Genomic DNA, 12727 nt, shown 5'->3' on the forward strand with positions numbered 1-12727 from the left:
CAGTTTGGTCGAAATTTACGAGACGAATTTTTTGAGCTTAGTTAGTCCATGATTAGACAATAATTACCATAAACAAACGAAAGTGCTACAGTGCCGCGAAAAAATTTCGCCAAAGAACTGAACAAGGCCACACGGGCTGCGAGTACTCGTACACGCACTTGATTATAATATATACGCACGGGCCCAGGGAGGGAGGCCGAAATCACCGATACAAAGTGATACTCGCGCGCGGATATATGCGCACGCAGCGACTCTGTTTAGCCAGTTGAGAAATATACCAAGTGAATTTATCAAGTTGTTGGAGAAGTGTTTTTGAGTTTTTGCTAAAATAATAAGAATACCAAGTAGATTTACCAAGTTGTTGGAGATGCTCATCATAAAGTCCTTTCTGTTGTTTGCTTTCTCAATTTACCATCATACAATAATTATACTATAATCCAGTAAATCCACCTCTAGTGGCGGCAGCATGGATGACAGAGCACATACGGAAAATACCATAGGTCCATAGTGGTGGCCACAGCTATACAAGAAAATATTGATCCCAGACTATCAATTGGGTGCAAAATATTCAGTGCAAATTACAACAACTGATAAGTCATACTGATAAGTTCAATCACAGAGACTAAGATACAAACATAATAGTCAAAAACTCATACAAAATGATAAACTTCAGATTTGTTCGCGCACAAAGTCCTAAAATTTATCATTTTTGTATGTATTTTTTACCAAACAAGTTTGCACCTTATCTTTTACACGATAAAAAGGCACATGTATGGACACAATATAGATGTGCATCATTTATAAAACGTCTAAGTAAGTTTTTTTTTCTAAAAAAGGGGTTTTCAAGTTTACTATATGGAGTCATGGGATTGTGTGGCCCGAATATTTCACCAAGCTGCACCATCACACAACACATATATGGAGGTGGGGTGAAAACTTTTTTCTCAAATATCCAAAATATTTACCCATTACTGTAATTAGGAAGAAGAGTTGAATCATACAAACGACGTACTCTGACAAGCGCCCTAAGAAGTCTACCGGTTACACCATAGGCAGGACCTTCCAAGGCTACAGATTCAAGTTTCGATATTACATAAATGGTACACAACAAAGCTATGGTCTACACGCTCCTATTTTGTCATCCGAGAAGAGCGCTCCGGGGTACAAGCGACTCTTCTCTACCAACCCTATTGTTGGTTGCTGGAAACAACTTGTCAAGAGCTGCAACTTATTATGTTCCCTATGAAGATGGTGTCATATGCTTGCTTGGACACGGATGAAGTTGGTGTCGCTTGTGCATGATGCCCATCCTCTTCATGAGAAGTACCTCACCCCACTTGGAGGCAGGTATGTGCACCAGCGGTTTAGCGACAATCTGTCTGCTCCTTCTTCGCAAGGCCTTTTGGTTGTCGTTGTCTGCCTTGGTGGACTCATGATCATGGGTGACTTTCGCTTGAGCTACACCTCCTTGGTAAATCGTGTGAGGTGTCAAGCGGCCTTGCATGGCATAGGCGTCGCATCATCGGGATCGAGCATGGCTCATTATCTGAATGGTCGTCCTTTGTCAGTGTAGAGGGGTCTGATGTGCCTTGAACGCCTGGATGGTCGTCCTACGTTGGCATAGAAGCATTGTAAGGTGTTTTGCCAGCTTGAACCCAGGTGGCTAGACCTCACCATCCTCCCTTGGTGCCTCAACACCTGCGACAATGGCCTGTCCCATTTGTGGAGGTGTGTCCCGCTTAGGTGATAATGGAGGCGAGTCCGTCGTGCATTGAGGTGCCATCAGCAGAGAACAGGAGTCCACCAATGGAGCTTGAACTTTCTCAGAGGCGGTTGTCGTAGCCAGCAGGCACCCAGGCACTGGTGTGATTCTTGGTTGGCTCATGACAAGCGAGATGGTGATCTTGTCCAACATCAGGTCAACCGAGATGACCCAAGCGGGAGGCCCTTTGCCATTGCACAGTGCCACCACCAGCAGATTTGGCTCAAGGAAGTAGTGTGCGACAGTCGAAGTAGCGTCATCGGTGTAATTGGTAGGCATGCCAAGCTGATGTCTATTGCCAACTCACTCTAGTGCCATCGGTGTCATCTCTGGCTATGACTGATGCCATCAGAGCCTCCCCATGGCACCCTGCGTGGTCCCATCCAAGATCGGTGGATTGCCGAGGGGTGCGTGCTAGAAGGCCAGTGGGTTGTCAGCATGAGCTGAGTGTTGAGGCAGGCCACCACCCTTCGCCTCTAACTTGGACTGCTTGTAGTCCCTCACAAGGTGGTGGAATCCGTGGCAGTGCAGGCAACGCCGTGGCAACTGGCAAGTCACTACTTGGTGCGAGTTGGAGAGATAGTTGAAACATATGTCACGGAGCTATGCGGGGATCTTCTGAGCCTATACGCACAAACCTAGGGCACGACAAGGCTCAACCAAGGCATCTGCAGGTCGCGTCTCCTGCTAGACTAGGATCTCCCGCCACCCATCGACATTAGGGGTAGAGATCTGTCTAAGGGCTCCAAGGCGTTGGCAGGTGACACGACCATCCACTGGTCGAGCAGGCAGGCCATGCACCTACTAGGGGCATGGTGGGCTGTGCTTCCTCTGCCTTCACATAGGTCCATGTCCAACATCTGTTCCGTTGTGCCCCAGAACAACGGTTGAACGAGTCTAGGCGCGGACATGGGATGCAGTTGCCTGGTTCGCCGGGTGACGAGCGGCCTCCAGGTTGGTTGTAGGGTGTTCATCATTGGTCTCCTTGCCATCATCGTCTGTCCACCGATGATGCTTCGTGCACCCTCCTGAGGAGCATTTTAGGAAGAATGGTGTCGTGACCGTTGAGAGGGAGGAACTTGGGGGCAGCCAGCGGCACCATGGCAGGCCTCAAAGGCCCATACTTGGGCCCAGTTAGCGTGGCGATGATGTCGGTAGCAGCGGGTCTAGGGCTCGTGCCAGCTCCAACTTCTGTGTGCTGAGCCATCATGGTGGTGGCAGCATCATCTGCCCTAAGGTGGCGGAGGTGATGTCGACGCGCTAGATCTAGCCTTCTCACATGTGTGTGGGGTGACCATGGCGGCATCACCTCTCTCCAGTGGCATAGAGGCAGGAGGGTGCTGGTGACGAAGCCAACCATCGACACTCGTCGTGAGGTCTCTAGTGGCGGCGGCGGCTTTAGCGCCGGTGTGGATGGCGTGGGCCCTATGGCGGAGGCAGCGGCCATGTGGTATCCTCGCAAGCGGCTAAGGCATCTTGGTGCACGGGTTGGTTGGAGTCGAAGGGGGGGAGCCGGTCTCCGGCGTGGGGACACGGACCGGGAGCAATATAGTCTGGGAGGTGGCGGAGTCCGCTCCAGCGCCGGAACTCACGAGGGCTGATGGGGAGGGGAGGGGAAGGGAGGGGGAGTGAGAGGGGGCAGGCAGTAAGGAAATTCTATTATCAAATATCATAGATGGGGAAGTGTAGTTGTCTCTTGAAATAGACCTTGTAACTTTGGGCAAGAGAATATTGCACAGCTATATAGCAAGACAATAGGATTAGTTACAACTCCACTAGACTCACTCACTGTGTGTATGGGTGATGAAATCCTGTCAGCCAAAGGATGACTGAAGCTGCACACAATGTGTGAATGCTCTCTTCTTAAGTAATCCATTTAGACCTTGTTTAGTTCGTGGATGATGTTTCATGGGATATCAGAAGGGGTATTTGGATACTAATTAAAAACTAATTACATAACTCGACTGGAAACCACGAGATAAATTTATTAAGCCTAATTAATCCATCATTAGCACATGCGTGTTATGGTAGCAATTCTGACTAGTTATGGACTAATTAGGTTTAAAAGATTTGTCTCGTGGTTTCCATGTAAACTGTGCAATTAATTATTTTTATCTATATTTAATGCTCCATGCATATGTCCAAACATTCGATGGGCGGAATAAAAAGTTTTTAAGTGGGAACTAAACAGACGTAATTCTCTGCAACTGCATTCAATGGACCTGATGAAGCAATTTAACTTATTTTTCCAATGTATTCACGTGGGACTATGGTCCTCTAGCGAGTCAGCCCCAAGTATGATATCAAAGCCGACTGAGAATCTGGTTGTCTACATGCATGCACAACGAAATTGTCTGTATTGGGAATTTTGAGGTAAAAAATGAGCTAAGAGGATAACCTATTGGCAAACGTCAACAATGCAGTGTAGTCGCCCAAATCAATTTTGCAGTATGCTATTTCTGTCACTACATACCGCAACATCAGGGGGTGTTTTTGGATGTAGGGACTAAGGGTCTGTTTGGTACAGTTTAAAACAGTTTCATGAGCTGTTGTGAGCTGTTTTTTTTTGTCAAACACTTATTTCCAAAACAGCTTCATGGGTGAAGCTGTTTTTTCTCTCCTCTCGCAAAGACATAAGTTGGGATGAAGCTGAAAAAATAGTTTATTGCAGCTCTCTCTCTCATTTCTCTCTCTCAACTATGTATGAAGTAGTTGGTGAAGTTATTTTGCCAAACATTTTTTCCAAAACAGCTCAACTTCATCTAGAAAGTCACTCATGATGCTATTTTCTAAAAAACAGCTTTACTAGTGAAGTCGAGCTGTGCCAAACAAACCCTAAGTTTAACATGTGCACATCGAATGTTATATTGAGTGTTGCATGGGATGTTCGGATCCTAATAAAAAACAAATTACAAATTCCGTTAGGACTCCGCAAGATAAATTAATTAAGTCTAATTAACCAATCATTAGCATGTATTTACTGTAGCACTACCTTGTCAAATTATAGACTAATTAGATTTAAAAAAATTTGTCTCATAAATTATTTGTAATTTGTGTAATTAGTTTTTTAGTCTATATTTAATAATTCATATATGTGTATAAACATCTGATGTGATCAGTGGCGGAGCGTGCAGTCAAGCATGGGGAGGCAGTTAAGCTAGTACTGTTGAAATTCAAAGTCTGGATCCAGAAAAGCAACTTCTCTTGAGACATGAGAGACTTTGTTGTCTAGTACGCGTGAGGCACAACACCTGACAAAGCACAAATGCAGACTTTGCAATGATCAGCGCTTGCAGGAAGCTGGGGCAACAAGCGCCCAGCTTCGCCTCCACTACCTTTCGCTAGTGGATGTGATAGGGACTAAATTTTAGTTGGGAACCCAAAGACCACTAAAATTCGTCAGCTATTGTTCTCCTTTAGTTCAGAGTTTCTTGATGAACGAAAACTGAAAAGTTTAGCTCAAACTGTTTTCAGCTACTTACTAGATTTTTTTGCCTGCATAGTCGTGTGCAAGTAGAATTTATGACTAAGTGGATTGTCCTCCTACATTGCAAACTTGCAGTAGTAACAAGCAAATATTTTTCTTGGCAACTACACCAAATTTGAGAACCTGAAATATCTCGGCGTGACACAATAAAGAAGGTCATCTAGTTAAGTTTTGAGTAGTACAAGACCATAATCTGCAAGTATACTTTGGCGTCTCATTAACGTCATCAGTAGCAAGGGTCTTTGCACATGGAAGAATAAGGCTCAATGTGTGACTTTACATAGCACAATATATAAATTTTTCATGCCATAAATACTAGACACTTCAGTTTGTGTGTCTGCTTATTTCTGGTCTGAAGCTCCGAACAGTAATTTTGATATATGGGAATTAAACCTCATGGAATGGCAACAAGACCACGTTTTACATGCATGATACGCATGGATTCACTCGAATCATGCCAGGTTGCCAGTCCGCCGGACAAAGCCTTATTTATTTTGCATGAAAAAAAAAGGAACTGGAAAGAAAACACAATCTCCGTACATAGAAAATATGTATAAGGCCACCCGGGAAGGGGAGTCGCACCCCAATCCAGAAAATTTAGTTGTAGGCGTCGGGGTTGGCGACGAGGTAGGCCTCGGCACCCTTGAAAATAGCAGTGAGTGCCTCCTTGGCCTTGGCTTCCTCGTCCTTCTCGTCCACGCCCGGCAGCAGCTTGTAGGTCGACTCCACCTTCACCACGCTGCCGCCGTCGGCCGCGGGCTCCACCTTGATGTGCGACGCCGCGGTCTCGACGGCAACGCCTATGCCGCCGCCCTCGACGAGCGTGTTCTTGCACTCGCACTTGTCCATGTCCAGGAAATCGAGCCTCTCCTTCATGAAGCTGAACGGCATGACTGCAAAAGCGATCGCACGTCAGGCGCTAGCTGTTTGATCGATGATCAGGCGAGAACATCATGTTGGTCTGGGCATGCTGCGGACACTTACATGAGGTGAAGTTGAACTGCCTGACGCTGCCAACGCCGCCATCGCCCTCCACGGGGTGGGCGCTGGTGACGACGTGGGAAGCGACCTTGGGCGCCAGGTTGTGCCAGTCAATAACGGCGGCGCGGAACAGGCGTGGCGCGGCCACCGGCGAAGGGATCTCGAGGGTCCAGCTGTTGGCGGAGGCCATTACGACTTCAGTGATGCCGATCGACTAAACTTGTGGTAGCTGAAGCTGCTTAGGTGCTCAGCTCTGAGCGTGGCAGTGCTGCTGGTGGTGGTTCTAGGATGGCAGCTTCTCTGCTTGCGTTGCCATGAGAGTGGCGGGCTGAGGGCTTTAAATAGGCCGTTATGGTCCGTCCCGTGAGGATGAGATCGACGCCCGGGAGTCGTCGGCGGCTCTTCCCACTTGGGTTGGCTTGGCACGGCATCGTCTCGTCGCCTCGGCGGTCCATTAGTCCATTATTATAATATATGTTGCCGGGGTTGCAGACAAATGTTAGGAAACGTGCTGTCACTCCGTCAACGTTCAACATCAAGAAGGTGCGGAAGTAGAGCGTGTGAGGAAGGACCGAAGGAGCCGCCAGGGGTCCACCGATGCCACCCCTGTTATCAATAATCAAGGAGATCTGCGATGCATAGAAATAATTTGTATTGTTTTCTACAAACTTTGGTATTTATATCTCAGATATCTGCTTCCATAGAAATATCTAAAATATATTACTTTATCTAATAAATTACATTGTGTGTTAGCATTTTCTCAAAGTATTTTAAAGGGTGTTAAATTAGCACGCAAGGTTCTAATGCATATGTATAATCAACAACACTTATTGGCACTTGATAACCGCTTTAACCATGATTTTCTCCTCTTCATGGTACGACTATCTATCCTAAACCCAATTATATCCTCTATAGTGTCTTGATTAGTGAAACACAAATAGCTTTATCATATATCTTTGTCTTGAGCCTATTTTTGTTTCTCTCTTTCTTCTTTTCCAAGTTGGAGTACATGATCTTCACATTTGGCCACCTCTATCATCATGGATGTCATCATCTAGCTCCACCATTAGTGTGTACCAATCCTATCTCATATACACTTAGAACAATGATTACTACACTTAGGTTTCACTAATTATTTAAAACCAAAATAGCGCTTTCACATATCAAGTTTAATCACACACAACATCTGCTTCTTGCCCTTTTCTCTTTCATGAAATGCAAGCATTCATACACCGTCGGTATGTTGTCCGTAATGAGTCTCCTTAGCACAAACGTTGACTATTCTTTCGAAATCACCTTGGGTAAAATAATCTGTAGTCTGTTTGCCACTGTCTTAGAAGCAATCTTGTATATTACATTACATAGACTGATAGGTCAAAACTGCCCTAGCTTGACCGGCTTCTCCACTCTTGGGATCAGTACTATGCATATGCTATTTATCAGGGAGGATCATCCTCCCCCTCCAACACACGCAACAACACAACACACACATCCTCGTTACATAAGTCCCAATGCAGCTGAAAAAATGTCTTCATCTTGAACATTTAAAGCACAATCCTGATCTCCTCCTTTCATATACAAGCAAGCGTCCTGACTACTTGTATCACTCTTTTGGTGTTGCACTATCGTTATTAGCTTTATTATTAACTCCTTTCGTATCCAATCTCCAGAATTAAGCAAAGGTTTGTTTGCTTTCTCAATTTACCATCATATGATTATTATACGATAATCCAATAAATACATCTCTTTTATTCATCCTGCAAAAGGTCTAGTGGTGAGAATATGGACAGAGCTTATAAAGTGAATATACAATCATAGTATATGTACTTCGCCACTAAAGTTAATATACAAAGAAATTGGAGGGTGATTCAAAGAAATTGGAGAGTGAATCTCTTCTTTCAAACCTCCGAAGAAACTACTCACAAAGTAAACATCATCATAGGAGCTATTGTACAATAGAATTTGATGCGCAAGCTGTTCAAACTGCTCAAAGTACTCTGTGACCGAAGTAAGTTTATCCAATTGTTTCATGCATAATTGATATTGGTCACGGTCAAAATAACTGCAAACTGCATCACAAGAGCAGGCCAAGATGTGAAACAACCATGCAAATCTGCAGATTGTAACCAAGTAGCAGCGGTCCTCCAAAATTCAATGTGGCAAACCTGGCTTCAATGTCTTGCTGATAGAGTACACTTCAAAATAGATCTCACAATGATCTACAACCACAAATTGTCACTATCAAATTTGGGGAAATCTGATTTGAGCTTTAGGCTAACCCAAGATGTATGAGAATACAAATGTTGTGAAAAATCCATGTATGACATAGGGTGTTCTAGAGGCATACCCATGACCGGGTTTGACGGGTAGGGTCCAAGGATCCCTCTTTCAACATCCCAATGAGACAATTCATGGAGATGCTCCTGAGCCACTCCATGGATGACACAAATGAACCTGTCCCCCATGTTTAGAGCCAAGTTGAGGTCCAACGCACCATGCTACAGCGGGCTGAAGCAGAGTAGCCGAGGCGACGGAGGCAGTAGTGGTGGCGGTGGTCATGCCTCTAACTTTTGAACCCATCTAGTCATCTTCGATGTGGTCTGCAATAGCATCCCCAACGATGAATCTGCGGTGGTCTTCCATGAATCGAGGTTGGTGAACTTGCCAAGGAGCTGCTAAAGTAGCTTGATACCCTAGAACTAGTTGTTGGTAAAAAATCAGCCTACTCTAAGTACCACTTGTGATGAACTAAGATAGCTTAGGAAGAATTAGACATAGATTCAACAAGAATTGGATAGAAATTAGAGGAATTTTAGCGCGGCGGGAGCCCGCGTGGAGGACCCTAGTTTTAGAGTTTGGGTTTCAATTAACAAAACATGTTTGTTACACGCTATTTTGGCCCCTTTTAAGGCAACATAGTGTCGGCTTTCCATTCAGTTTGGGTCCACCTGTCATTCCCTTAAGCTTTCATGTCCACTATATGTTCCTCTTTTTTTGTTGGATCCCAAACATCTACGTCGGGCCAGCTTCCATCACCGTCTACACATATGCCGCGGAGTCATAACAAATGCGTACTCTCACCTTTGTAGTGAACACTATAACTTGTGGAGTCTTCATATTATTCAAAGGCAACTGCTCCAGAACCCTTCCTTTTAAAATTATACACGCATCTCAAAGCATCAAATCTAATTAAATAAATGTTTTTTCTTAATTATTATTACCTATCTAGGTGTTGCATGGGCCTGGCCCTTCCACGTCCAGCCCAAACCCAATCCATTTTAATATCATCTAGATCTGGAAAAAGAATTCGAACGTTTGGAGTGCTTATGCTGAGATGACGCAGCTACTCTGATGGGTCTCGCCGAGTCGCACATGACGCCCCCTTGTCATCCTCCATTACGCTGATGACGACACAATGACACTCCTATCCAACGCGGGCGGCGATGATGACAAATACATGTGATGTTCATCGGGTTTTACAGCACGGCATTATGATCAACTCCACTCCACCTGATCCTGCGACGATATGTGTAGGACACAGGTTACGATGGGCTTCAACGGAACTGGTGGCTTCTTGCGGAACTCAGGGCTGTTTAGTTCTGAAAAATTTTGCAAAGTTTTTAAGATTTCTTGTTATATTATTTTTTGCAGTACATGTATGAAATATTAAATATATATAGATAAAAAATAATTAATTATATAGTTCGTCTATAATTTATGAGACGAATCTTTTGAGAATAGTTAGTCTATAATTTAATAATAATTGTTAAATACAAACGAAAGTACTATAGTAACCGAAACCAAAATTTTTCACCAAATAAACAGCTCCAAGCGAATCGAACGCGCACCAGGGATAGGAAAGAGATTAGTTAGGCACGGGCTGGGTTGGATATGGTCAGACTCATGAGGGGCCCATGTGACAAAGAATTAAGAAAAATATTTAGTTCATCTGATTGCCTGTTTTAAGATCCGCGCAATTTTAATAAAGAAGAGTATTGTAGCAGTTCTCTTATTCGAAAAGTAATTTCAAATTTCAACAACAACATATTCTGCAGAATGAAAACTCTCCAAATAAATATCTATTCTAAATGAGCAAACATTTCTTATTCTGTCAAACTTGCATAGGATTCCAAAACATAATACCTCGTATAATCTATGTATGCCCTTTTCCTTCCCACATAGAAAAGAACCATGAGGGTATACATAATCACACAAACAAAAAGCATCACATACCACTTATAGCATCTCAAGTCCACACACCACACACTGCATAGGGCAGCTTTATTTTGTTTTGAATGAAAAAAAAAGAGGAAAACTCCAGGAAAGAAAAAGAAAAATTAAATCGAAACTTCAGGAAGGGGAATCGCATCCGAATCCTCTGATTTAGTTGTAGGCGTCGGGGTTGGCGACGAGGTAGGCCTCGGCACCCTTGAAAATGGCGGTGAGTGCCTCCTTAGCCTTTGCTTCCTCGTCCTTCTCGTCCATGCCCGGCAGCAGCTTGTAGGTCGACTCCACCTTCACCACGCTGCCGCCGTTGGCTGCGGGCTCCACCTTGATGTGCGACGCCGCGGTCTCGATGGCAACACCGAGGCCGCCGCCCTCGACGAGCGTGTTCTTGCACTCGCACTTGTCCACGTCCAGGAAATCGAGCCTCTCCTTCATGAAGCTGAACGGCATGACTGCAAGAGCGATCGATCCCACGTCAGGCGCTAGCTGTTTGATCGATGATCAAGCGAGAACATCAAGTCGACTGGGCATGCTGCGGACACTTACATGAGGTGAAGTTGAACTGCCTGACGCTGCCAACGCCGCCGTCGCCCTCCACGGGGTGGGCGCTGGTGACGACGTGGGAAGCGACCTTGGGCGCCAGGGTGTGCCAGTCAATAACGGCGGCGCGGAACAGGCGTGGCGCGGCCACCGGCGAAGGGATCTCGAGGGTCCAGCTGTTGGCGGAGGCCATTACTTCAGTGATCGGCCGATCGACTAAACTTGCGCTAGACGTCGGTGCTAGGCTCTGTGCGTGGCAGTGCTACTTGCAGCTTCTGCTTGTGTTGCCACGAGAGTGGCGGACTGAGGGCTTTATATAGGCAGTTACGGCGGGGGCTGGTGGCGTCCCGTGAGGATGAGATCGACGCCCCGGGAGTCGTCGGCGGCTCTTCCGAGTTGTGTCGGCTTGGCACGGCACCGTCACTCAGTCGCTCGTCGGTCCATTAGTCCATTATTATAATATACTATGTTGCCGGGGTTGTAGACCAATGTCAGGAAACGTGCTGCCATTCCGTCAACATTCAACATCTAGAAGGTGCGGAAGCAGAGCGTGAGGAATAAGGACCGAAGGAGCTGCCAGGGGTCCACCGATGCCACCATCGGCACCAAGGAGAAGCAGCCGTCGGAGTCGGGGTTGTAGAGGGCTGTCACGTCCGTTGTCGTGGTCGGGGTGAGGGAGGGCTGCCGGATCCGCCGTAGCCACCTGCTTCCTGAGATCCATGGGAGAGGACCCGCCGCTGGCCGAGGTTGAGGAGCTGCCGCCTCTGTGCGGCCAACTTCACCACGGACCTCTGCCGCAGCGGGAGCTCGCGGAGAAGGGAAGGGATGGTTGGGGAAGGTGTGGGTCCCATCATAATTTGCGAATAATTTGACATTTTTTTAATACTTGTAGTTTATAGTGACAATTTATATTTTACTAGTAAATATGTCCGTGCGTTGCAACGGGATATATAAGTTTTAGTATTGGAGAGAACAAATGACCATAAAAATTTTTCATTATTTAATAAATAGTATAGTAGGCTACCATAGTTAAAATTTATGGCACTAAATCCACAATACTAATATAAGTTGTTTGGGCGCCCTTCCTAAAAATTATGATGTTTCTAGTTTCAAATTTTATTACCTTGAATGAAGGTAATCAGTTTTCTAATTTTTTTTTTAGTAGCATCTCTATTTGCTTTCATACCAAAATTGTGATCTTGTGGGTCTCCACATCAATTTTTTTCTTTGGGAAAAACTGCCAGCTCAAGCGATTCTCGCTGCACGTGGCACATGCGACCTGATGCTGCTTGGTCTGGCATGGGATAGCTCGCTTGAGCTCGCTGTGCGCAAGCTGCGTGAAGCGGTTTGAAGCTCAGGTGGATTCGATTTTTGGAACGTGGTGCTTCTTCAATTCAGGGCTCCAAGCCTCGTCTCCGGTTAAATAGCAGAAGTATGCTCGTTGTCTCTGTCTCGTCTCGCCACTATCCTGTTCCACACCTAAAGTGATGGCACCCTCGTCCTCTGTCCGTCCGTGTGCTGAGAATCTCGGAACCCGTGGTCATGTGATGTGGGGACGAAGAACCCAGCCAATAGCTTGGTCAACTTGGGCAACCACGGACAGCGCAAAATCGTCCGTGTCAGCCCGGCTCAGCCCAACTACAGCCCACTATCCCACCAGTATATAATGCTTCATCCAAAATAACCCTAGGTCTAATATTTACTCACCAGCCGCCGCCACACCTGTGCAC

At 45.7% G+C, this 12727-nt stretch overlaps 2 protein-coding genes across 2 annotated transcripts; both read right to left on the reverse strand.

The window, feature by feature from the left end:
• LOC8081106 (pathogenesis-related protein 1) lies at positions 5507-6544 on the reverse strand. The gene is made up of 2 exons (XM_002467962.2): positions 6234-6544; positions 5507-6142 (listed from the first exon to the last, which is right to left on the reverse strand). Exons 1-2 carry the CDS (start codon positions 6418-6420, stop codon positions 5847-5849), a joined length of 483 nt encoding a protein of 160 aa, XP_002468007.1. The 5' UTR covers positions 6421-6544; the 3' UTR covers positions 5507-5846.
• On the reverse strand, positions 10309-11205 carry LOC8081107 (pathogenesis-related protein 1). The gene is made up of 2 exons (XM_002467963.2): positions 11004-11205; positions 10309-10909 (listed from the first exon to the last, which is right to left on the reverse strand). Exons 1-2 carry the CDS (start codon positions 11188-11190, stop codon positions 10614-10616), a joined length of 483 nt encoding a protein of 160 aa, XP_002468008.1. The 5' UTR covers positions 11191-11205; the 3' UTR covers positions 10309-10613.

Source organism: Sorghum bicolor, chromosome 1, assembly GCF_000003195.3.
Source record: "Sorghum bicolor cultivar BTx623 chromosome 1, Sorghum_bicolor_NCBIv3, whole genome shotgun sequence".
Taxonomy (NCBI): domain Eukaryota; kingdom Viridiplantae; phylum Streptophyta; class Magnoliopsida; order Poales; family Poaceae; genus Sorghum; species Sorghum bicolor.